At 40.7% G+C, this 26,069-nt stretch overlaps 1 protein-coding gene across 1 annotated transcript; it reads left to right on the plus strand.

Annotated features, from left to right (window-relative positions):
* The first annotated feature begins 1,113 nt into the window (after positions 1 to 1,113).
* On the plus strand, positions 1,114 to 2,977 carry LOC110637232 (transcription factor bHLH106). The gene is made up of 2 exons (XM_021787240.2): positions 1,114 to 1,500; positions 2,216 to 2,977. Exons 1-2 carry the CDS (start codon positions 1,213 to 1,215, stop codon positions 2,639 to 2,641), a joined length of 714 nt encoding a protein of 237 aa, XP_021642932.2. The 5' UTR covers positions 1,114 to 1,212; the 3' UTR covers positions 2,642 to 2,977.
* Positions 2,978 to 26,069: the final 23,092 nt, after the last annotated feature.

The following is a 26,069-nucleotide window of genomic DNA, read 5'->3' on the forward strand; positions in this document are numbered from 1 at the left end:
TTCTTTACCCACACCCGTCCATGATGTGGGAACCCTTGCTCACTTAACACCACACCCGGGCGCCGGCATGGCACGTCACTTTCGGTGAACGCCCTACACCCTTGCACATTTCTCACTACACCCGGGCTCCGATGTAGCGCGTCGTTAGTAGAGGACGCCTCAATGTTTATATCATTTGAATCCATATCATAGGATGTGACGAAAATTTTTACGCTGGTTGTCACCTACCGCAACCCTAAACAATAAAATTAAAAAAAAATCACTACAGCATCAACACATAAATGTATGCAAAGCTAAGTGAAAAATGACATAGCTTGAATAGAACCCTTCCACGATTGTCTAACCAATAGTGTCATCACTATCTTGGGACCACTTGGCAGACAGTGTGAGACAAATAGGGACCGCAAGGTCATGGACAATGCTCTGCTTCTTTAGGGTGATTAGGGATAAAAAAAAAAAAAGGGATAATGCCCTTTAAAACAATTTAATTTAGAATTTAGTGGGTAATTTAGGGGTTAGGGTAATTTTGGGGTTAAGGAATCAATTATTAGTGTTTGATGTGGTGCTGAGCTAGCGTCCTACATGACACATCGTTAACTCCTTTAACGGTACAACAAATAATAGTATACAATTGTAACTCCTTTCAAAATTTGGAGGTAAACTAATAATTTTTAAAATTTACAGTAGAATTGTAAATTATTTTTTTTTTACGATTATCTCTTTTTAAAAGGAATAATTAACTTGCATGTACTTAATTTTTTTCATAGAGCCATTGAGAATGAAAACTTATAGTAGGCTAAACCCATAAAAATAATTGATACATCATAATTTTTTTTTTTTATTGTTTTGTTGGCATTAATAGCTAGAAGTCTTAATTGGGCTAGCCTTCATTTGAATTATGCTTTAATGAAATTTCTAACTTCAACAAAGGGGGTAAAAAACCAAAAACAACTTAACAAGTAAAATCAAAACGACTATAGAAAATGAAGGAACAGCCCTTTAAAATGACAAGACAAAACCCAAAATCACCAAAAGCCTCTCCTCCAACTTTTCAACGCGGAAAAGAATATATATATATATATATATATATATATATGTGTGTGTGTGTGTGTGTGTGTGTGTGTGTGTGTGTGTGCGCGTATTTCATTTCCTTCCTTTACTTTTCGTTTCATTTCATATTCCTTTACATCGATCCACACTGAAAAGAAAACCATGCAACCCGATAACTCGCTGGACAATTCTCACTTGTACCGGTTTCTCTCCGAGAACGGAGTTTTCAACGTTGGACCCTACGGTTTCCCGACGATGCAAAGCATGTGTAGTTCATCCTCGTCGTCTTACCATAATTACCCCTTGGAAGGGTCTATAATTACGGATATGACACCACAGGATAGAGCTCTTGCTGCTTTAAAGAATCATAAGGAAGCTGAGAAGAGAAGGAGAGAGAGAATTAACTCTCATCTAGATAAGCTCAGGAGCCTCCTTCCTTGCAATTCTAAGGTAATTATAGATGATTTGTGTTGATAGAGTGGAAGGCTATTTGATGGTTTTTTGAAGCGTATTAGGAGCTTTTGAAGTGGTTTTAATGGTGGAGATTGTGACTTTTCTTGTTTAATGTTTTCACCATGTAGTAATTCTTGAAGTTTTTTATCTATGTGATTTTTCTTTTTCCCTTTATCAATTATTGTGTTTGTTCACTGTTTGGTAGCTAAGAAACTGCGAGAAAAAGAAAGTTAAACTTTGATTTTTGGACTCTTACTTTTTGACCCACAAAGCAAAAATCCTGCTGACTGACTTGACATTTGCCCAACGCAATCATTTAGCGAATCAAATCCGTTTTTTGAGGGTTAGGCTTTTCTGATGTTCACATGCTGAATTTTATATATTTATTTTCTCGTTTATTTACTTTCCCTCAATTTCTTGGCTACCAAACATGAAGACAAAGAGCTTACTGCGCTACGATAGTTAAATTCAGATTCTGAAATCTTGGATCTATAAAAGTCTTTTGAAGCTTTTTTGAATGTTCAAACTGAACGTACAAACTTTATCTGCAAAAGCGAAAGCAAGAAAGCATTTATTTTCTATTTTCCTAATTTTCTTTTTTACTATTTTGTCTAAATTTTTCTCGGATTTGTCTTGTCTTGTTGGGAAAGCCGCCAAGCTTTTTTACATTTAGGGTTTATTTCTAGCCTTTTTTTTTTCCTTGAATTTTCAGACCGACAAAGCTTCACTTCTAGCAAAAGTTGTTCAACGAGTGAGAGAACTCAAACAGCAGACATCAGAAATTCCAGGGCTCGAAACCTTCCCATCAGAAACCGATGAGATCACTGTTCTTTCCGGTGAGTGTTCAAGCGATGGACAGTTGATCTTCAAGGCATCTTTATGCTGTGAAGATCGCTCTGATCTTTTGCCTGACCTCATTGAGATATTGAAATCCCTGCATTTGAAGACGCTTAGAGCTGAAATGGTAGCACTTGGAGGAAGAATCAAGAACGTTCTTATAGTTGCTGCCGAGAAAGATCACAGCACTGAATCAGTAAATTTCTTGCAAACTGCACTCAAATCTTTACTTGAACGATCAAATTCTAGTGATCGCTTTAAAAGGAGAAGGGTATTAGACCATAAATTAATAATGCAATGACTATTGTGTGCTTTCTTTCCTTTTTCCCCTTGTATTATTCCTTTCTTTAAAGCTTTATTGCGGAGTTCCACGCCTGATATTCAAATCCTGATGTTGTCTAACCGAAGAAAAGAAAAGGCTTCAACTTAAGCACTCGTCTGTTAGTTAGGAGATCAATTTCAAACACTTAGCGCTTGTTGGCTATACTTTTAAGAGTTCAAGAGTTCAAATTCTTACTTCTGTTTATCTCTCTGCCTAGCAGAAGAAAAGAAAAGCTTAACTGTATGTTGATGTTGCCTTTTCCCCGAGTCTTGTGGAAGCTTGATATCGCTATATATGATTGGATTTGATTGAAAATCTGATAACCGAAAACGACTCTAATACCATTAAATTTATGTGCCGAGATTTGTTTGTTTTGGAGTAAACCCAGAAAAGAGGAAAATGTGTGTTTGTGTGGTAGCGTTTGTTAACTAGTACAGGGTTTTAGATAGTAGAATATCCATGCATGTGAATCTATCTATTGCTTTGCAAAAGGAGATGATCACAGAATATTCTTCTGTACTGATCAGTTTGAAGAAGAAGAAGAAGATATTGATGAGATATGCGTACGTAATTAATGTGATTTTTGAGCCCTGTACAAGTAGAAACTCATGTGAGTTTCAAAGCTCAAAATTGGAGATTTGATTTCTGATGATTTTTTTTACTGTGTACTGGGATTTCCCTGGATCCTGAGATTTTTCCTTAAAAACAGAAATTATTCATTATTGAGGTTTTTTTTTTTTTTCTATATTATATTACTGACTTTAGAGAAAGCACGAGTTGAAAGATTTTGGAGCTATTAGAGGACTGACTTGAGTTGGTTCATTCTAAGATTTGATGCTTATAACGTGTGGCTGAGTTGATCGGACCATGATAGCCACTGAATATAAAAGTAAACGACAAGAATTTTTTTTTTTTTCTTTTCTGTTCTTGCAGAGAACTTACCACTGTATTTGAAATATACACTTTATAAAAACATAATTTTATTAATTTTTTTTATCAATTTTCATATTTAAAATAAAAAAATTAATTTTTTAATTTAAGAAATTTGTTATTGTTAAAAAAAATAATAAACATTAAATATAAATGATTGTTCAACTCTTTTCTTATAAATAATTTATTTTAAATAAAGCATAAGGGTTTCTTTCATCTGTTTATCCTTTTATGCTATAACATGCGAGATGACAAGCTCACTTAGAAAACATTCTTTCTAGCAAATCAAAGTGGATGTTTCTGCATTTACAAGCCTTTTATTTTCTGAAATTATCACTCTTTTTATTAAATAATAAATTTCTTATACTTGTAAAAAAATATATATATTGCTTTGCTAGCAATGAGTTAGAGCACTTTTTCCCTATTTGGACCAATCCAAATATTAATATTTGTTTTGAGAGGTATTTATAATTGGTAATTGTATTTATAATATATGAAATTATTAAAAAGTACACTTAGAATAGAAGATTGCTCATCAATTATCAATTACTCATTAATTATCAACTCAAATTTTAAAATTTCAACAACAAGCATAATAAATCACTCAATTAGAAATTCAATTGAAAATAAATAATTCTCAAAATTCAATCATCAATACCAAAAAAATAAAAAAGGATAAAGATTAACCCTAAATTTCCTATTAGATGTGATTTCACTGCCAGTAAGTGCAGAAAATGGAGCATAGGAGGAGAAACTCTTCTGGCAAGGTGAAGCAAAAGGGAGAGATATTATAGCACAATGATTTCATTGAGGAAAGCGGCCAAATAAGACAACACAACGATTTCATGAAGGAGAGAGATGGCAATTTTAACAAAGAAAGAGATGGAGGGAGAGAGAGAAATTAGAAGGCATTGATGAAGTGATTTTGCGACTGGCTAGGGGTTGCATCCGATCCTGCAAGGGTTTCTTTAATCTGTTTATCCTTTTATGCTATAACATGCGAGATGACAAGCTCACTTAGAAAACATTCTTTCTAGCAAATCAAAGTGGATGTTTCTGCATTTACAAGCCTTTTATTTTCTGAAATTATCACTCTTTTTATTAAATAATAAATTTCTTATACTTGTAAAAAAATATATATATTGCTTTGCTAGCAATGAGTTAGAGCACTTTTTCCCTATTTGGACCAATCCAAATATTAATATTTGTTTTGAGAGGTATTTATAATTGGTAATTGTATTTATAATATATGAAATTATTAAAAAGTACACTTAGAATAGAAGATTGCTCATCAATTATCAATTACTCATTAATTATCAACTCAAATTTTAAAATTTCAACAACAAGCATAATAAATCACTCAATTAGAAATTCAATTGAAAATAAATAATTCTCAAAATTCAATCATCAATACCAAAAAAATAAAAAAGGATAAAGATTAACCCTAAATTTCCTATTAGATGTGATTTCACCGCCAAGAAGTGCGTAAAATGGAGCATAGGAGGAGAAACTCTTACGGCAAGGTGAAGCAAAGGGAGAGATATTATAGCACAATGATTTCATTGAGGAAAGCGGCCAAATAAGACAACACAACGATTTCATGAAGGAGAGAGATGGCAATTTTAACAAAGAAAGAGATGGAGGGAGAGAGAGAAATTAGAAGGCATTGATGAAGTGATTTTGCGACTGGCTAGGGGTTGCATCCGATCCTGCAATGGTGGCAAGAGGATTCGTTATGCAAAACACCTCTAGTCCTTGTCTTCTCTCATTCTCTTCTTTAGCGGGTTTGTGTTAAAATAGAGGCGATGACGACAAATGAGAGGAGAGAGGAGAGAGGAGAGAGGAGAGAGGAGAGAGGATAGGGGAACAAATAAGCAAAGTGAAAAAAGGGCAAATTAACATAAACACTGACAATTTCAGTTTATTTAAAGTAAACTGTTGTGGGCTCGAGAGAACAAGAAATTAAGTATACTTGGTGCACGTGCATCTTTACTCACAAAGGAGTTGATCCACTTTTCTAAATTTATGGCTTAATTGATTTTTGTGAGTATCCAATGCATTAGGTGTAGTCTATAATTTACTTAAGAAACTACTGTCGCAATGGGATTTTGCGGTCGCCCGGACGATCACTCACCGAAGTGGGAAAGAGTGAGGAGTCGCCACCTTAGTTTTGAGGGAAACTAAAGAAAACCATTTGAGAAGTTAAATTAAAAATGAAACCACTTCAAAACAGAGATTCTAAGTTCGGGGTCCGTAAACGGGTGGGGAAGGTGTTAGGCACCCCACCTCGTCCCTTAATAAGGGTAAGTAGATTTAATTCTGCGTCCTTTACAAATTAGTTAGAAGGGCTTAGGCGGCAATGTTAATCCTTATGGTAGAAGGCAACTTTGATTTTTCAAAAAATTTGGATCACCCAGATATATAAGGAAATGAGACAACCTTAGTGAGCGGTGTGAGAATCGGATAAGAACTCTCCTCCGATCTTTTTTAAGTTGTTCATTAAAATTTTGAGGGGAGACCGGATAAGAACCCTCCTCCGGTCTCTTTTAAGTTATTTATTTGAAGTTTTGAGGATGAGACCGGATAAGAACTCTCCTCCGATCTCTTTCAGATGTTTATTAAAATTTGAGGTTGAGACCGGATAAGAACTCTCCTCCGATCCCTATTTAATGTTTATTAAAATTTTGAAGGGAGACCGGATAAGAATCCTCCTCCGATCTCTTTTAAGTTATTTATTAAAATTTTGGGAGGAGACCGGATAAGAACCCTCCTCCGATCTCCTTTAGAGTTATTCGTTAATGTTTTGAGTTGAGACCGGATAAGAACTCTCTTCCGATCCCTACTTAATGTTTATCAAAATTTTGAAGGGAGACCGGATAAGAACCCTCCTCCGATCTCCTTTAAGAGTTGACTTAAAACTTTTAGGCAAGGATAGGATAAGGACTCTTCCGACCCCTTCTATTTTGATGAGACTCGGACAAAGACTTTTCCGACCTTTAAAAATTTAACCACGCCACGGTCTTAAGAACCTAAAACTAAGAATTCGACCTTCAAAAATGCCGGATAAGGTTTATGGATATCCCGTGGCTGAGCAGGGAACACTAGACTTGATTCACCGACCTTTTCATGTAGTCATTTTACCAATATCTATTAATGACCGATCCACTCTGTTTCGTTTACTTTGGTCTTATTCCATTTCATGACATCTTTGTCGAATTGCTGTTTACGTCGGCCTAATAGTTCGGCTATCTTCCTGACGTGTTATTCAGGTCCTCTCTTTAAAGGAGACCTCTAAGTTGCAGCTACCTACGTTTACCCAACCATTTACATACTACAAAGAGTTAGAAAACTGGTTTTCAGAAATGACGGAGATCAATAAAATGAACTGATCACTAAAAAAATGATTTGAGAGTGACTTTCTTTGGGATTGCTTGTGCAGAAATGGTCTAGATGTAAGAAGAACAAGGAAAATGCGGGAAATAAACGTAGACGCTTAATAAAACAGTAACATGAACTCTTATAACAATATTTTCTCTTGGGTTCTCTTGTACAAAATACCCTTGAAGAAAGTTGCAGATGTATGAAGAACAAAGGAAGTGCAGGAAACAAACGTAAACAGTAGTGTGAACTCTTACCTGTGAGGAGCCAAATATATTGAAATAACTGTGAAGTGGTAAACAGTGATGAAGATGGCGGATTGATCAGCCTGAGAGCTGATGTTTGTCGTGAAACCGAGAGATGCTTTAGCTAAAAGGTAACCGGGTAAGAACCAGGTGAAAGGAAGTTGAGCTTGAACAGAGGAAAGGAAAGCAGAGATGATGAGAGTATGACCAGATAATGAACAAACTGGAAATGTAGAGTTCCAATATTCAAAATCTTTTTCAAGAAAACACTCCTGAAAACTAGTTTCAAAAGTATTTTTAATCACTACAAAACAGCAGAGTAACAAACTGAATGAAGTTTCAGAGTTCCTCCACGATAATAGCAGCCTCTTGCCTATATTTTTTTTTGTCCGTCCTTTGAACAGTTTTTCATGCAGGTATTTATAGGAATCGGGTGCTCCCCATGAAGGGTCAGGATTCATTTTGAGGGAGATGGAGGGTCAGGATTTTGAAGTACATGATCGGATGTTCAGGAATTAAAGAGAATCAAAACGAATGGCTGAGATCGCTTCTCAAAGTATTTGTCCTTTTCCTCTTTTAATCCGACGGTCTTGAATCCTCTTGTCCGGAACGATCTGAGGGCTGAGAGTGAAAACGCCGTATTATCATCTTCTCTTTTGATCCAAGGGTTCGGATTCATCCATACAAGTGAGGTAAACGTTGGAGATTGGGATGTACAGATTGTCATGACATACCACGCACTGTCAAGATTGCGGGCGATTCTTAGGCGTGCGGTGGAGATCTCGCGCCACGCTTTAACTACCTCGCTCACGATTCGACGACGGTTATTGGAATTTGTCTTATTCTTTTGTCTTCCGATCCCTCCTAGCTCCTATTCCGATCTCTCATGCCGATCTCCTATCTCCGATCTCTTTTATCCCTTGATCACGGATTCGGTCTAAGCATTAATTACATCTCGATTTTCAAGCGCCCGCCGCTTTTCCGCTCGCATTAAATGCCCATTTTCCCTATATATACCTCGTTGATAGTGGCATTTCCTTCATTCGATTTTTCTCTTTCTCCTTGTTTCTTGGTTCTAGCTGTTCGGGAAAGTTCCGCCACAATCGTGGTTTTGATCCTCTTCCGATGGAATTCCCTTTTCCTCGACTGAAAATTTACGATCCCGGTGATTGGATGGTCCTAATTGACGATGGTGAGAGAACTGGATTTGACCGATCCGTATTGCGGCTTCGGTTGTACCGATCTCGAGTTGCTCAACCGAAGTTCATTCGGTTTCTCATCACATTGAGTGTTCCGACAATGATTCTCGATCCACATTGGGTGTTCCGACGGATGAAGCATCCGGTCGGCAATATCCTTGGGATCGATTATAACCGATCCTTAGAACACTGGGAGTATCCTTGGGATCGCTTATAAACCGATCCTTAGATCACCTCTTCAGATAGGATTTTTCACCTGCCTCTAGAGATCGTCCAAATGATGTAATTTTTCAATGTAATCAGATCTCTAGAGATCGGCCACATGATGTAGCTAGACCTTTATTGTAATCCGATCCCTAGAGATCGCCCAAATGATGTAATCCGATCTTTTGAGAATAAAGACTTTATTTTGTCGGTTATCATCTTATTTTTGCATTGATTATTTTCCGATCTCTACTTTGTTTATCAGACCGTTCTCTTTACGAATGACACTTAACTGATCCTTTATTCAAAATATTTAACTTATTATGCCGATCTCCAATTAACCGATCTCTGAACATTCGGATATTTGAGGAAAGTGTCAAAACAGCTGTCCAATCCCACCAATCGATTCGCTGCCTAGAACCTCGCGAGCATTAAATGCTCGGACTAGTATAAATAGGGGCGGGAGGGTTAGCCAGTTGTTCTCTCATTTCATTTTCAGTCTCCTGCTCATAGCTTCGAAGTTTTCTCATTTTCTCCAGTTTCTCCGACGCCGATTAGACTCTGGTAAGGACTTTGATCTTCTTTTTTGTTTAAGTTCTTTGTTTCTTTTGAAAATGAGCGGTGCCGAAGGTCAGAGAGCGGCGAGCCCTCCTTCCATTGAGTTCTCTTGGTCATCGTCTGATGAAGAAGAGGCACGCTGCGCGCAACTGGACCCCTTAGGGTCCTCGCTCCAGTCGGGTCGTACCATTAAGGCGCACGCGCCCTTCTTCAAGGAGAGACCCTTCCCATAGACGAGCTTCCGGTTCTTCGAGAATCCGCTCTGCGATGCTTGTTCAAGAATACAATATTTGTCCCGATTCGCTCGAGCTAATCAAGTGCCATGGCGACCTTCGTGTCGATCACTTCTTTGAAGAGAACGGGGTTATGGTATATGAGGAACAATTAAAGGCAGTCCCGAGGTTCCTCTAGACGATTTCTATAATGAAGTCCTAAAAATTCACCGAGCATCGATTGTTCAAATTTACCCAAACTCGTGGCGGATCTTGGTAGCTTTCGAGGTCTATGCCGAGCTAAGGGAATCGGACCTACGGCTAAAGTGTTCGCCAAGCTGCACCGCTAACTCACCGAAAGGACGATGACCATCGGTTCTTTCAGCGGCTAATTGCGGGCTCTTTTCCGATCCGCCTCGCCTCTTAAGAACTGGAAGAATCGCTTTCTTCATTGTGAGGAGCAAAGATCCGAGCCGCTTTGAGGACTTTCCCGCACTGGTGGTACCAGTGGACCCTTGCTTCCAACCATATTACCACGAGCGAAGAGGAAAGTTTGATAGTGATGGATCTCAAGAGTGAGGCCGCCACTAAAAAGTATTCTTGTTTGGATTCGGTGATCGCCGAGCCGCACCATTGGATCGTTTCACTGCCATCGCCAAGACCGCGAACTTCCGCTCTCTAACCTCGGCATCGGTATTTTCTATACCTCGATCTCGGGACCTTAGCGATCTCACTAACCTTTTCTTTGTGCGTATGGCGGGTGGTGAGGGTTCAAGGAAGCGGAAGAAGGAGAGAGAGATCTCGGAAGATAAAGGAGATAAAGCGTCGAACGACTCCAAACGCCGGCCACGAACACAGGGAGATACAAAGTGATCCTCCCCAACCTTCGGTCCGCCGACCACCGGCTACCCGATCTCCTCCTAGATCGGAGGAGCAGCCTCCGACTCTGCAGCTTGTTCCAAGCAGGAAGGGGGCCTACTCAAGCTTCCGGGAGGACCTCTTCTCGGGCGCTCAAGCACCGATCGATCGCTTGAGGAATAATCTGACCGAAGGAGAACTCGATTTCGCCAAAGTCACGGGTCTACCATCTTCTTTCCGAGGATCGGGACAGCTATCCTGAATGGTCTCGATGACATATTGACTCGGACCATGAGCTTAAACGTGGAGTGTCTGGTGAACCAGACCATGATCCGGGAAAGGATTCAGCTCCTGGGTAAGGAGATCGGGAAGAAGAATCAGGAGGTGGATTCCCTCCGATCCCAGCTCTCATCTGCTCGGGATTATATATCTCAAGTCGAGGGACGGGCAAAGCTCCATGAAGACCGGTTGGCCGAACAGAACCGTATTTTGGATGAGAGGGACCGCGCTCTTAAGGAAGTCCAGGCGCTCCACGCCAATGAAGCCTCTCAGGTCGCTCAACTTATAGAGGAACTCGAGGCGAAGGATAAGGAGCTTAAGGAGAAAGACAAGGAGCTTAAGGAGAGGGATGAGGAGATGGTGACGGGAATAGCCGAGGCCTATGTGAAGGCTCACAAGGATCTCTTGGCCGCACTCCAGGAGCGTTACCCAGAAGAAGACTTTTCTTGGATGGCCGATGTGGCTCCTGAGGACAATGATGAAGACAGTGAGGATGAAGCCGAGGGTGAGAGGGAGAGAGGGAGTGATCCAAATGTAGATCAGGCTGGGGGATCTTGTACAAATTATGACATGAAATGAAATGCCTTTTGTTCAATGAATGATTGTGATCGGAAAATTTTAAACCATTGTTTGTCTGAGTATTTGATTGTATGAGCACAGCAAAACAAAAACTAAATGTGATTATTAATCTAAGTATGAGAGATCGGAAAGCACTTTGAACATGAGATCGGTAGGGAAAAAATGCTGAACGGAACTTGACTGAAAATTTAACTCGAACACTTAAGATCGGAATCGAACCAAAACTTTAGCTCTTAAACTTTCGGAAAGGAGGTCGGCAATAAAACTGGTAGGAAAAGATCTAGTGCCCGTTCATTTTATTCATCAACAGAGATCAGGAATATACCCGACGAGTCCGGAAATTCGGCAACGGGTTTGAGGGATCGGTAAATGATTTGAGAGATCGGCTGAGTTTTAAGGGATGCTAGGACTTAGCATTGATTCCGCCTATCAAGGAGGGACCGGAAACGTGATTAGCTGTTCAAAGAAGAATTTTTATTGATTCTAGGGATCGACCAAAATATGGTGTCGACAGCTGCCCCTCTTTACATAATTTCTATTAAAGGAAAGATTTCCGTATAGGAATTATGTAAAGATTCCGACTCATATTTTGGATGATTAGGTATTTGAAATTAGGGAACTAAAGCACACCTAAGTTAATGACCTAGAAAATTAAAATCAACTTGGATCTAGAAACCAGAGGTTGATAACAGGAATGTAAATTGCATGACATTAAAATCAACTTAGATCAAGGAACCAGAGGTTGATAACAGAAATGTAAATTGCAGGAAATTAAAATCAACTTGGATCAAGGAACCAGAGGTTGATAATAGAATTTTAAATTGCATGAAATTAAAATCAACTTAAATCAAGGATCCAGAGGTTGATAACAGAAATTTAAATTGCATGAAAATCAAAATCAACTTAGATCAAGGAACCAGAGGTTGATGGCGGAATTGCATGAAATTAAAATCAACTTAGATCAAGGAACCAGAGGTTGATAACAGAAATGTAAATTGCATGAACCCCACGAGAAAAACGAGAGTACCAGACCGCTCCACTCATCGAGAGCTTCGCGACGATATAAATTTTAAATTTTTCCGACACCGTTTTTCGGTGGGTCCCATGGAACTTCATAGTGTTTTTCCGAGCATTAAATGAGCTTAGAAAATTTCGTAAAATTTATGTACTAACCCTCGTGTTGTGGGCTTCGTGTAGGTATCTTCAATTCACGGAAATTCGACAGTTGTCCGGGTCTATGAATTTCCGGCTAGACAAACCGATTACCGGAAAAGTCTTCGAATTGGATCAAGGTTTTGGCTACCCCACCATTGTCAGACATCCCGAGCGCGTCCCTGAAGTCAGAATCGGCATAGGTAAACCCAAACCTTACTTTTTCGTAATTTTCTAGTGCTTAAATGAGATTAAAATATCTTAGTAATATTGCTAAGGACCGCGGGGAAAAGTTTTAGAATTTTTAGAGTTCATTTGGGTAGTTTTTGCAAAAAGAGTCAATTATAAGGACTAAATTGAAATTTTACATATTGTGATGGATGACTGTTTGGATGGGCCCAGGAGGGGCTGTGTGATGTGATTGAGTTGTGGATATATGGATCGGGTGTTCAAGCCATTTTTGGACCATTTTGTCATTGTATTCATAGATGACATTTTGGTATATTCTCGGACCGAGGAGGAACACGTGTGGCACTTGAGAATGGTGTTGCAGACTTTGAGGGAGCACCAGCTATATGCCAAAATTTTAAAGTGTGAATTTTGGCTAGAAACCATCTCATTCTTGGGACACGTGGTTTCTAGTGAAGGTATTCAAGTGGATCCCAAGAAAATTGAAGCTGTAACTGATTGGCTTAGGCCTACAACAGTCACTGAGGTGTGAACTTTTCTGGGCCTAGCTGGCTACTATAGGCATTTTGTGCAGGACTTTACCAGGATAGTAGCTCCCCTAACTAAGTTGACTTGGAAAAATGTTTCATTCATTTGGACAGATGACTGTGAAAAGAGTTTCCAGAAGCTTAAGGAGTGTCTAACCACCGCTCCGGTGCTGACACTGCCGATGAGTGGTGAAGGATATACTGTGTACTATGACGCCTCCAGAGTTGGCTTAGGGTGTGTTTTGATGCAGAATGGAAAAGTAGTGGCTTATGCTTCAAGGCAATTGAAGAGGCATAAGCAGAACTACCCCACCCATGATTTGGAAATGGCGGCTGTAGTCTTTGCACTAAAAATCTGGAGACACTACCTGTATAGTGAAGTGTGCGAGATATACACCGACCACAAGAGTTTGAAGTACATCTTCCAACAGAAGGATTTAAACTTGAGACAGAGGAGATGGATGGAGCTTCTAAAGGACTATGATTGCACCATCCAGTACCACCCTGGGAAGGCCAATGTAGTAGCAGATGCTTTGAGCAGAAAATCTTCTGGTAGCTTGGCACACATTTCCGCAGAGAAGAGACCATTGATTCGGGAAGTACATGAGTTGATGGATCAAGGTTTAATCCTAGATCTTTCAGATGAGGGGGTATTGTTGGCTCATTTTTCAGTGAGGCCAGACTTGCGGGACAGAGTTAGAGTTTCTCAGCACAGAGACCAACAATTGATGAAGATAATAGAAAGAGTACAGCAAGGTGAAGGTGGAGAGTTTGGATTTGCCAATGATGGCGCCCTTATGCAAGGTTCTAGAATATGTGTGCCCGATGTAGACAATCTTAGAAATGAAATCATGCAAGAGGCACACTATACACTGTACAATATCCACCCAGGCTCCACCAAGATGTACCATGATGTGAAAGATAGTTATTGGTGGAATGGCATGAAGAGAGACATAGTAGACTTTGTGTCCAAGTGCTTGACTTGTCAAAAGGTGAAGTTTGAACACCAGAGATCGTCAGGGAAGCTTCAAGAGCTCCCTATCCCAGAATGGAAGTGGAAAATGATTACTATGGATTTTATGACTGGTTTGCCTCTACCACATGAGGACATGATTCGATATAGGTAATTGTACATCGCCTGACTAAATCAGCACACTTCTTGCCTGTGAAGACTACATATTCTGTGGCACAGTATGTCCGGCTTTACATTCGAGAAATAGTCAGATTGCATGGAGTTCCTGCTTCCATAATATCTGACAGAGGGCCCCAGTTCACTTTTTGGTTTTGGAGGAAGTTGCAGGAGGCACTTGGCACACAGTTGAACTTTAGTACTGCTTTCCACCCTCAGACAGATGGATAGTCGGAAAGGACAATCCAAACACTGGAAGACATGCTTCGCATGAGTGTTTTGGATTTTGGAGGCCAATGGGATGATCATGTAGCTTTGGTAGAGTTTGCCTATAACAACAATTACCATTCCAGCATAGGGATGGCACACTATGAGGCACTATATGGAAGAAAGTGTAGGTCTCCTTTATATTGGACGAAAATGGGAGAATCGAAGGTGCATGATGTTGACCTAGTGCAGTACACTTCAAAGATAGTTCCTTTAATAAGGGAACGATTGAAAACAGCTTTCAGTAGGCAGAAGAGTTATGCAGACCCCAGACGGAGGGATGTGGAGTTTGCAGTAGGTGACTACATATTCCTGAAGGTTTCTCCGATGAAGGGAGTCATGAGATTTGGAAAGAAGGGCAAGTTGGCACCTCGGTATATTGGACCTTTTGAGGTTACTGATAGAGTTGGGCGATTGCCTACGGTTGGAGCTACCACCCAACCTTTCTCATGTTCATCCTGTGTTTCACATCTCCATGCTCAGGAAATACATTCCTGATCCTTCTCATGTACTACAGCCGGATGTAATAAGGCTAAAAGAAAACTTGACGTTTGAGGAGCAACATGTAGCCATAGTGGACTACCAAGTGAGACAGCTAAGATCAAAACAGATCCCTATGGTTAAGGTTTTGTGGAGGAGCCAGTCAGTGGACGAGTGCACCTGGGAGTCAGATCGGGACATGCATAGCAAGTACCCTTATCTGTTCAATGTGTAATCTTGTACTTTATTCTGCCTTGTGTAAAATTCGAGGACGAATTTTCTGTAAGGGGGAAAGAATGTAACACCCCTAATTTTTAAATTTATTATTTTGGGTAAATATTGATATTTTATTTTATTTGAAATTTTAGGAAATTATTTGAAATTTTTCGAATTTTAGAAATCGGGTTCGATTTTTCGAAAATATAAACTTTGATGATTTTTAAAAATTAATTTAAAGACCACGTGGCAAAACTAAAAATATATTTGGAGTCTACGCATTTTTCTGAGTTTTTTAAAATTTTTTCGGAATTTTTGGACCTCGTTTTTGGTCCCAAGGCAGAGTAAAAAATTCAAAATGTTGTATTCTGAATCGAACAGGCCGAATCGGATCGGACCGGTCGAATTGGACCAGCTTCTTCCTTTTTCTTCCTCCCCGCGCGCGTCCCTGTCTCTTTCTCTCCCGTTTTCTCTCTCCTCCCTCCTCCTCTTACCGCGCTGCCGCCTCCCCAGCCACCCCAGCCTGCCGGTGCGCTTCCCTAGCCACCTCCCCTCGCCGACCACTGCCTGGAACTCCGGCAAAAGGCGCACAAAGCGACGCGATGTGCAAGTGCGCCGCTTCGTCTTCCCGGCCGAAATCCAGCCGATCCAGCCACCAATCAGACTAGGTCTTATGTCTAAATCCATCTACTCGTCGAGAGCTTTCCATAGACACCAAGAACACCAAAATCCATGAAGCGGTTTGTCCAATTTTTGCCCAGGAAGTTTTAGCCCATTTTGACTTTTGGGCTAGATTTCTCACAAACCGTGAACCCCGCGAGAAAACCGAGAGTACCAGAGCACTCCACTCGTCGAGAGCTTCGCGGCGATATAAATTTCAAATTTTTTCAACACCGTTATTTGGTGGGTCCCACGGAACTTCGTTGTATTTTTCCGAGCATTAAATGAGCTTAGAAAATTTCGTAAAATTTATGTACTAACCCCCATGTTGTGGGCTTCGTATAGGCATCTTCAAGTCACGGAAATTCAACAGTTGTAAGTGCAGAATTCCGGCGAACTGACATCTTGGAAAAGTATCCGAATTGGATCAAGGTTTTGGCTACCCCACCATTGTCAGACATCCCGAGCGCGTCCCCGAAGTCAGAATCGGCATAGGTAAACCCGAACCTTACTTTTTCATAATTTTCTAGTGCTTAAATGAGATTAAAAATCCGTAAAATATTCGTGGTAGTTAAAAAAATTATGATTCTTTTTGCATTAGCCTAGTAATATTGCTAAGGACCGCAGGGCAAAGTTTTAGAATTTTTAGAGTTCATTTGGGTAGTTTTTGCAAAGAGTCAATTATAAGGACTAAATTGAAATTTTACATTTTGTGATGGATGACTGTTTGGATGGGCCCAGGAGGGGTTGTGTGATGTGATTGAGTTGTGGATATATGGATTGTGAATATAGAAGTGCGTTTTGAGCCCTTTTACAGGTTGGGTAGGTCGTAGGTATAGAGGAGACTCTGCTGGATTTTCAGCACGACTTAGGACGTATTTGGTCTTTTCTTAAGTTTGTATTGAGTCAAATTTATTAAATGATTGTAATAAAATTGTCAGGTGAGCCGGGAGAGCATTCTTCCTCCGCTCAGCTGCCACAGTGACCGCTGTCAAGTCTGTGAGAAAAATATTAATTTTAATTGTAATTTCACTATTATTATATGTTCAAGCATGCCCATGCATCACTTATATGTATGTATATATGTAGTTAAACTCTAGGCATGTTTTATGTTACATTCATAACTGTTAAAGTGGCATGGATGTTGTTGTGGTAATTTGGAGCAGTGTGCATGCGTTGGCGTGCGTGTGATGTGGTGTTGACTATGGATAGGACGGGTAGACACGGCTTGAGATCTTCGCTAGGACTCGGTCCTTTGGGGTAGACACGGCTTGAGTTCTTCGCTGGGACCCCGATTTGGTTTATTAAGCGAAAGTCCGGCTTGAGTTCTTCGCTTGCACAGGTTGGATTTAAGAGAGCTGTATAGGGTATCAGCTCCCATATATTATGATTGATATTAATGGGTGTGTGAGTGGTCCAAATTACCTTTTTGATGTTGTGATGTGAAATTATTGTGGATGTTGCATTTCACTCTATAGGGTGCATTAGTTTTAGAAAATTATAGAGATTATGGTTAAAATTGATATTTTACTATCTGAGTCGAACGCTCACTCCTGTTCAATATTTTTCCAGGCCACAGGAGGATATTTTTGAGGTTAACTTGCTTTTCTCCCTCGCAGGTCGTCTATTCATTTTGTGTAATTCTATAAACTTCTAGAATTTCCGCATGTGTTAAAAGTATTTATTGAATTGGGTCTGTAATATAAATTGTTATTTTGGACCTGTAAACTTATTATTTTATGCATGTTGATGGACTGGATGAGGGAGCTGAGCTCCCATTTATTTTTATGTTGTTATGAGTATGTGGAGCGTTAGCTGAGCTCCCCACTTGATATATATTGTGTTTACAGGTACGGTGAGTCAAAAACTCCCCGTTGAAAGGTCCATTTTATGGCCGGACTCTGTCCGGTTGAATTCTTGAAATTGGGCCCAAATGGGCCTTAGAGTTGGGTTAATGAATAGTTCGGCTTACTACGGGCCCCAGGGGCTTTAGGCTGGCCTAGGTCCTAGTGCCGGTCTGACCCATAGGTTGAGTCATGACAAATGTAGTATCAGAGCTTAGGCTCCAGATTCTTGTGGATTGTTTGTCTAAAGTGTTGGGAAGAGTCTACTAGGAGTCACATGCGAAAAATAGGGTCCACATTCGTCTTACATTGTCATCTTTGCTTCTAGTCTCTGCTTCATATATTGTGTGTAAATATGAGTCTATAGAGCTGTGTAATGCGCAGTTTTGAATTTTGTGGGCTAATGCTGCTGAATTTTAGGAAAATGCATAGAAGCAGGAGAGCTGCCACTGCACCAGAACCAGATGTGTCTGACGAGGTGTCAGCACCGGATGAGGCACCTGCCCCGAGGAGGCGAGGTAGGAGGCCTAGAGCTGCTCAAGTATAAGAGCAGCTGCCACCAGTTCAGGATCAGTCTTTTATGGCAAAGGGTCCCATGGACCCAATGGCAGCTACTCTAGCCGGGTTGTAGAGAACCATCGATATGATGGCGCAGTATATGGTCCACCCTTCATAGCAGCAGCAGTCTACCACACCAAGAGGGGAACCTTACAAACAGATAATCAATTTCAAGAAGTTGGTGCCTGGTACTTATGATGTGTCAGATGATGCATATCGGTTTTTGGATTCCTGCATGGCGAGAGCAGTTCTGATTGGTGATAGAAGACTTATAGAGTGTATGCAGTATGTCATGGGGCCTATACCAAGACAATGGATGAATGACTACATATTACCTCGGATGGAGGGTTTTTCGTGGACTCAGTTTGTGGAACTGTTCATCAACCGGTTTGTACCAGAAAGTTTCAGAGATCAAAAGCAGTGGGCCTTTGAGGCCTTAAGACAGAATGGCCGGTCTGTAGATGAATATACTATAGAATTTCTGGAATTGAGCAGGTATGCCCCTACAGCAGTAGCTACAGAAACTATGAAGGTGAAAAGATTCCTAAAGGGGCTGGACAGGAGGTGAGCAAACCTAGCCATGATGTCTAATCAGTCTTTTGATGTGGTAGTTGATCGAGCCAGACAGATTGAGATTAGCTATGCTGTGGATGACAGCGGAAGGGCAAAGAAAAACAGAGCAGAGAGTTCTTCAGGTGTTCCCCATATGGGTGCTCCAGATATTGGTGGCCAGAGTAATTACAGAGGAAGAAGTAGGAATAAGAAGAGTGGTTTTAGGCACAAAACCTGTGGGTTCAGATCAGGGTACGGATCCGGCAGTGGTCACAGTTCGGGGTACAGCAGTTCTGGGTCTGGGTCAGAATCTTCCTTGTCACCTTGTGCACAGTGTGGAAGAGGACATTCAGGACCTTGTAAGATGGGTTCAGGAGTATGCTTCAGGTGTGGCCAACCAGGTCACTTTGCTAGGGAATGCCCCATGCTCAGTAAGTCACAGATGGAGTCACAGGGTTCTGTTGCAAATGTTCCTCGTCAGTTGTATCCTGGTGCTTGCAGCATGGCAGGCAGTCAGTTCAGTGGCCAACATTGCCGAGGACAAGGGGGACGTGGATTTGGAGGTAGATTAGGAGGTAGAGGTCAGTATCAAGGTTCTGCCACTCAGGGTAGGGGTCAAGCTCGGGTTTTCACCCTGACCCACCAGGATGCTCAGGCTTCCAATGCAGTTGTGGCAGGTATTCTTCTAGTCTGTTCCTATGAGGCTCGTGTTTTGATAGATCCGGGTGCTACGCACTCATTTGTCTCCCCTGTGTTTGCCATGAGATTGGGTAAAAACCCTACCACTTTACAATACCCTTTGTCTGTAGCTACCCTGCTTAGTGACAACATAGATGTAGATATGGTTTTTCTAGGTAGCCCAGTAGTAGTGGATGGAAAAATCCTCCTAGCAGACTTGGTTCCTCTACCGATAATGGATTTTGATGTAATCTTGGGAATGGATTGGTTGGCAACTCATTATGCCACTTTAGACTGCAGAAACAAAAAGGTGTATTTCCACATACCTGGTGTGGAAGAATTTAGTTTTGATGGTGACAGGAGCGTGGCTCCCTATAATTTGGTGTCAGTAATTAGTGCTAGAAAAATGTTGAAGCGTGGATGTCAAGGGTATTTGGCATTGGTGAGAGATACATATGTAGAAAGTGTCAACATGGAAAATGTTCTTGTTGTTAGAGAATTCATGGATGTCTTCCCAGAGGAGCTTCCAGGGTTGCCACCGGAAAGGGGAATAGAGTTCTGCATTGATATTATGCCGGGTACAAACCCAATATCAATGCCGCCTTACAGGATGGCACCAGCAGAATTGAAAGAGTTAAAGGAGCAACTACAGGAGCTTCTGGATAAGGGTTTCATACGTCCAAGCACTTCACCTTAGGGTGCTCCTGTTCTATTTGTAAGAAAGAAAGATGGGTCATTGAGGTTGTGTATTGACTATAGACAGCTGAACAAGCTGACTGTGAAGAACAAGTATCCACTTCCTCGGATCGATGATCTGTTTTATCAACTCCAAGGGGCTAGATTCTTTTCCAAGATAGACCTGCGATTAGGCTACCATCAGTTGAGAATCAGGAATGAGGACATGTCCAAAACTGCATTCAGGACAAGATATGGTCATTATGAGTTCTTGGTGATGTCTTTTGGACTCACTAATGCACCAGCAGCCTTCATGGACTTGATGAACCGGGTGTTCAAGCCATTTTTGGACAGTTTTGTCATCGTATTCATAGATGACATTTTGGTATATTCTCAAACCGAGGAGGAACACGTGTGGCACTTGAGAATGGTGTTGGAGACTTTGAGAGAGCACCAGCTATATGCCAAAATTTCAAAGTGTGAATTTTGGCTAGAAAGCATCTCATTCTTGGGACACGTGGTTTCTAGTGAAGGTATTCAAGTGGATCCTAAGAAAATTGAAGTTATAACTGATTGGCTTAGGCCTACAATAGTCACTGAGGTGCGAACTTTTCTGGGCCTAGCTGGCTACTATAGGCATTTTGTGCAGGACTTTTCCAGGATAGTAGCTCCCCTAACTAAGTTGACTCAGAAAAATGTTCTGTTCATTTGGACAGATGACTGTGAGAAGAGTTTCCAGAAGCTTAAGGAGTGTATAACCACCGCTCCGGTGTTGACACTACAGATGAGTGGCGAAGGATATACCGTGTACTGTGACGCCTCCAGAGTTAGCTTAGGGTGTGTTTTGATGCAGAATGGAAAAGTAGTGGCTTATGCTTCAAGGCAATTGAAGAGGCATGAGCCGAACCACCCCGCCTATGATTTGGAAATGGCGGCTGTAGTCTTTACACTAAAAATCTGGAGACACTACCTGTATGGTGAAGTGTGCGAGATATACACCAACCACAAGAGTTTGAAGTACATCTTCCAACAGAGGGATTTAAACTTGAGATAGGGGAGATGGATGGAGCTTCTAAAGGACTATGATTACACCATCCAGTACCACCCTAGGAAGGCCAATGTAGTAGCAGATGCTTTGAGCAGAAAATCTTCTGGTAGCTTGGCGCACATTTCAGCAGAGAAGAGACCGTTGATTCGGGAAGTACATGAGTTGATGGATCAAGATTTAATCCTAGATCTTTTAGATGAGGTGGTATTGTTGGCTCATTTTTCAGTGAGGCCAGACTTGCGAGACAGAGTTAGAGTTTCCCAGCACAGAGACCAACAATTGATGAAGATCATAGAAAGAGTACAGCAAGGTGAAGTTGGAGAGTTTGGATTTACCAATGATGGCGCCCTTAGGCAAGGTTCTAGAATATGTGTGCCCGATGTAGACAATCTCAGAAATGAAATCACGCAAGAGGCACACTATACACTGTACAATATTCACCCAGGCTCCATCAAGATGTACCATGATATGAAAGATAGTTATTGATGGAATGGCATGAAGAGAGACATAGTAGACTTTGTGTCCAAGTGCTTGATTTGTCAAAAGGTGAAGTTTGAACACCAGAGACCGTCAGGGAAGCTGCAAGAGCTCCCTATCCCAGAATGGAAGTGGGAAATGATTACAATGGATTTTGTGACTGGGTTGCCTCATACCATCGAGGACATGATTAGATATGGGTAATTGTACATCGCCTGACTAAATCAGAACACTTCTTGCCTGTGAAGACTACATATTCTGTGGCACAGTATGCCCGGCTTTACATTCGAGAAATAATCAGATTGCATGGAGTTCCTGCTTCCATAATATCTGATAGAGGGCCCCAGTTCACTTCTCGATTTTGGCGGAAGTTGCAGGAGGCACTTGGCACACAGTTGAACTTTAGTACTGCTTTCCACCCTCAGACAGACGAACAGTCCAAAAGGACAATCCAAACACTGGAAGACATGCTTCGCATGAGTGTTTTTGTTTTTGGAGGTCAATGGGATAATCAACTAGCTTTGGTGGAGTTTGCCTACAACAACAGTTACCATTCTAGCATAGGGATGGCGCCTTATGAGGCACTATATGGAAGAAAGTGTAGGTCTCTTTTGTGTTGGACGGAAATGGGAGAAGCGAAGGTGCATGATGTAAACCTATTGCAGTACACTTCAGAGATAGTTCCTTTAATCAGGGAATAATTGAAAACAGCTTTCAGTAGGCAGAAGAGTAATGCAGACCCCAGACGGAGGGATGTGGAGTTTGCAGTAGGCGACTACGTATTCGTGAAGGTTTCTTCGATGAAGGGAGTCATGCTATTTGGAAAGAAGGGCAAGTTGGCACCTCAGTATATTGGACCTTTTGAGGTTACTGATAGAGTTGGAGCAGTTGCCTACCGGTTGAAGCTACCACCCAACCTTTCTCATGTTCATCCTGTGTTTCACATCTCCATGCTCAGGAAATACATTCCTGATCCTTCTCATGTACTACAGCAGGATGTAATAAAGCTAAAAGAAAACTTAACGTTTGAGGTGCAACCTGTAGCCATAGTGGACTACCAAGTGAGACAGCTAAGATCAAAACAGATCCCTATGGTTAAGGTTTTGTGGAGGAGCTAGTCAGTGGAAGAGTGCACCTGGGAGTCAGATCAGGACATGCATAGCAAGTACCCTTATCTGTTTAATGTGTAATCCTGTACTTTATTCTGCCTTGTGTAAAATTCGAGGACGAATTTTCTGTAAGGGGGAAAGAATGTAACACCCTTAATTTTTAAATTTGTTATTTTGGGTAAATTTTGATATTTTATTTTATTTGAAATTTTAGGAAATTATTTGAAATTTTTGCGGATTTTGGAAATCGGGTTCGATTTTTCGAAAATATAAACTTTGACGATTTTTAAAAATTAATTTAAATACCACGTGGCAAAACTAAAAATATATTTGGAGTCAACGCATTTTTCTGAGTTTTTTGGAATTTTTTCGGAATTTTTGAACCTCGTTTTCAGTCCCAAGGCAAAGTAAAAAATTCAAAATTTTGTATTTTGAATCGAACAGGCCGAATCGAACAGGACCGGATCGGACCGGTCAAATCGGACCGGCTTCTTCCTTTTTCTTCCTCCCCGCGTGCGTCCCGACCCCTCTCTCTTTCTCTTTCGTTTTCTCTCTCCTCCCTCCTCCCCTTGCTGAGCCGCCGCCTCCCCAGCCACCCCAGCCCGTCGACGCGCCTCCGCAGCCACCTTCCCTTGCCGGCCGCCGCCTAGAACGCTAGCAAAAGGCGCACGAAGTGACGCGACGCGCAAGCATGCTGCTTCATCTTCCCGGTCGAAATTCGGCCGATTCGGCCACCAATCAGACCAGGTCTTATGTCTAAATCCATCTACTCGTCGAGAGCTTTCCATAGACACTAAGAACACCGAAATCCATCAAGCGGTTTGTCTAATTTTTGCCTGGGAAGTTTTAGCCAATTTTGACTTTTGGGCTAGATTTCTCACAAACCGTTAACCCCGCGAGAAAACCGAGAGTACCAGAGCGCTCCACTCGTTGAGAGCTTCACGGTGATATAAATTTCAAATTTTTTCGACACCGTTTTTTGGTGGGTTCCATGGAACTTCGTTGTGTTTTTTCGAGCATTAAATGAGCTTAGAAAATTCCACAAAATTTATGTACTAACCCCCGTATTGTGGGCTTCGTGTAGGTATCTTCAATTTACGGAAATTCAACAGTTGTCCGGGTCTGTAAATTTCTGGTCAGACAGACCGATTACCGGAAAAGTCTCCGAATTGGATCAAGGTTTTGGCTACCCCACCATTGTTAGACATCCCGAGTGCGTCCCCGAAGTCAGAATCGGCATAGGTAAACCCGAACCTTACTTTTTCGTAATTTTCTAGTGCTTAAATGAGATTAAAAATCCATAAAATATTCGTGGAAGCTCAGAAAATTATGATTCTTTTTGCATTAGCCTAGTAATATTGCTAAGGACCGCGGGGTAAAGTTTTAGAATTTTTAGAGTTCATTTGGGTAGTTTTTGCAAAAAGAGTCAATTATAAGGACTATATTGAAATTTTACATATTGTGATGGATGACTGTTTGGATGGGCCCAGGAGGGGCTGTGTGATGTGATTGAGTTGTGGATATATGGATTGTGAATATAGAAGTGCGTTTTGAGCCCTTTTGCAGGTTGGGTAGGTCCTAGGTGTAAGGGAGACTTTGCCAGATTTTCGGCACGACTTAGAACGTATTTGGTCCTTTCTTAAGTTTGTATTGAGTCAAATTTATTAAATGATTGTAATAAAATTGTTAGGTGAGCCGGGACAGCCTTCTTCCTCCGTCCAGCTGCCACAGTAACTGCTGTCAAGTCTGTGAGTAAAATATTAATTTTTATTGTAATTTCACTATTATTATATGTTCAAGCATGCCCATGCATCACTTATATGTATGTATATATGTAGTTAAACTCTAAGCATGTTTTATGTTACATTCGTAACTGTTAAAGTGCCATGGATGTTGTTGTGGTAATTTGGAGCAGTGTGTGTGCATTGGCGTGCGTGTGATGTGGTTTTGACTATAGATAGGACGGGTAGACACGGCTTGAGATCTTCGTTGGGACCCGGTCCTAGACACGGCTTTAGTTCTTCGCTGAGACCCTGATTTGGTTTATTAAGCGAAAGTCTGGCTTGAGTTCTTCGCTGGCAAAGGTTGGATTTAAGAGAGCTGTATAGGGGATCAGCTCCCATATATTATGATTGATATTAATGGGTGTGTGAGTGCTCCAAATTACCTTTTTGATGTTGTGATGTGAAATTATTGCGGATGTTGCATTTCACTCTATAGGGTGCATTAGTTTTAGATAGTTATAGAGATTATGGTTAAAATTGATATTTTACTCTCTGAGTTGAATGCTCACTCCTGTTCAATATTTTTCCAGGCCACAGGAGGATATTTTTGAGGTTAACCTGCTTTTCTCCCTCGCAGGTCGTCTATTCATGTTTGTGTAATTCTATAAACTTCTAGAATTTTCGCATGTGATAGAAGTATTTATTGAATTGGGTCTATAATACAAATTGTTATTTTGGACCTGTAAACTTATTATTTTATGCATGTTGATGGACTGGATAAGGGCGCTGAGCTCCCATTTATTTTTATGTTGTTATGAGTATATGGAGGGTGAGCTAAGCTCCCTACTTGATATATATTGTGTTTACAGGTCGGGTGAGTCAAAAACTCCCCGTTGAAAGGTCCATTTTATGGCCGGACTCTGTCTGGTTGAATTCTTGAAATTGGGCCCAAATGGGCCTTAGAGTTGGGTTAATGAATAGTTAGGCTTACTACGGGCCTCGGGGGCTTTAGGCTGGCCCAGGTCCTAGTGCCGGTCCGGCCCATAGGTTGGGTCGTGACACAGAATACCGAGAACTACATTTAAATGATAATGAGGAAACAAAAAAAGATGGAATACATGATAAGAAAGTACAAGAAAAATTAAGGAAAAGTAAAAGACATAAAACGAAATTAAGTTAAAAGAGCTGTGTCCCAGACTTCCGAGGAACCCTAGAAAATAATTTTTGGGGTTTAATTAAAAATTTACCAAAGTAAAGATGACATTAAAAATTTCAAAGAAAATTTAATTAATTAGTAAAAGTGAAAATAAAAATAAAAATAAACAGTGTAAAAATTTATGAAATCGTCCGATCGGGAATTTGATTGATATTTTCGAAAAAGAGGGACTTTAATCGAAGAGGGGCATTTTGGTTATTTGACACTTAAAGTTGACTTTTAACCAAAAAGTCCATTAAAAAAAAAGTGGTATTAAATTTTGAAAACCCCATAAAAATATAAAATTATACATGTAATGTAATTAAAGAGAAATGAGGGGGTAAAATTAGAAATTATGAAAGCTAATTATTTAAATAATGTTTAAATAAGTTAGTGGCGGTATAAAAGCATGTGAGGACAGAAAATCCAACCCACTAACTCACCTTCTTCCTCCCTTTTTTCTCTCAAGTAACCGATCCTCCCAA

This window comes from Hevea brasiliensis, chromosome 3, assembly GCF_030052815.1.
Source record: "Hevea brasiliensis isolate MT/VB/25A 57/8 chromosome 3, ASM3005281v1, whole genome shotgun sequence".
Classification (NCBI taxonomy): Eukaryota; Viridiplantae; Streptophyta; class Magnoliopsida; order Malpighiales; family Euphorbiaceae; genus Hevea; species Hevea brasiliensis.

Coding starts and splice junctions, on each gene's coding strand:
- LOC110637232 (XM_021787240.2), top strand. CDS start 1,213: ATGCAACCCGATAACTCGCTGGACAATTCTCACTTGTACCGGTTTCTC. Junction 1,501..2,215: donor TCCTTCCTTGCAATTCTAAG/GTAATTATAGAT, acceptor TTGAATTTTCAG/ACCGACAAAGCTTCACTTCT.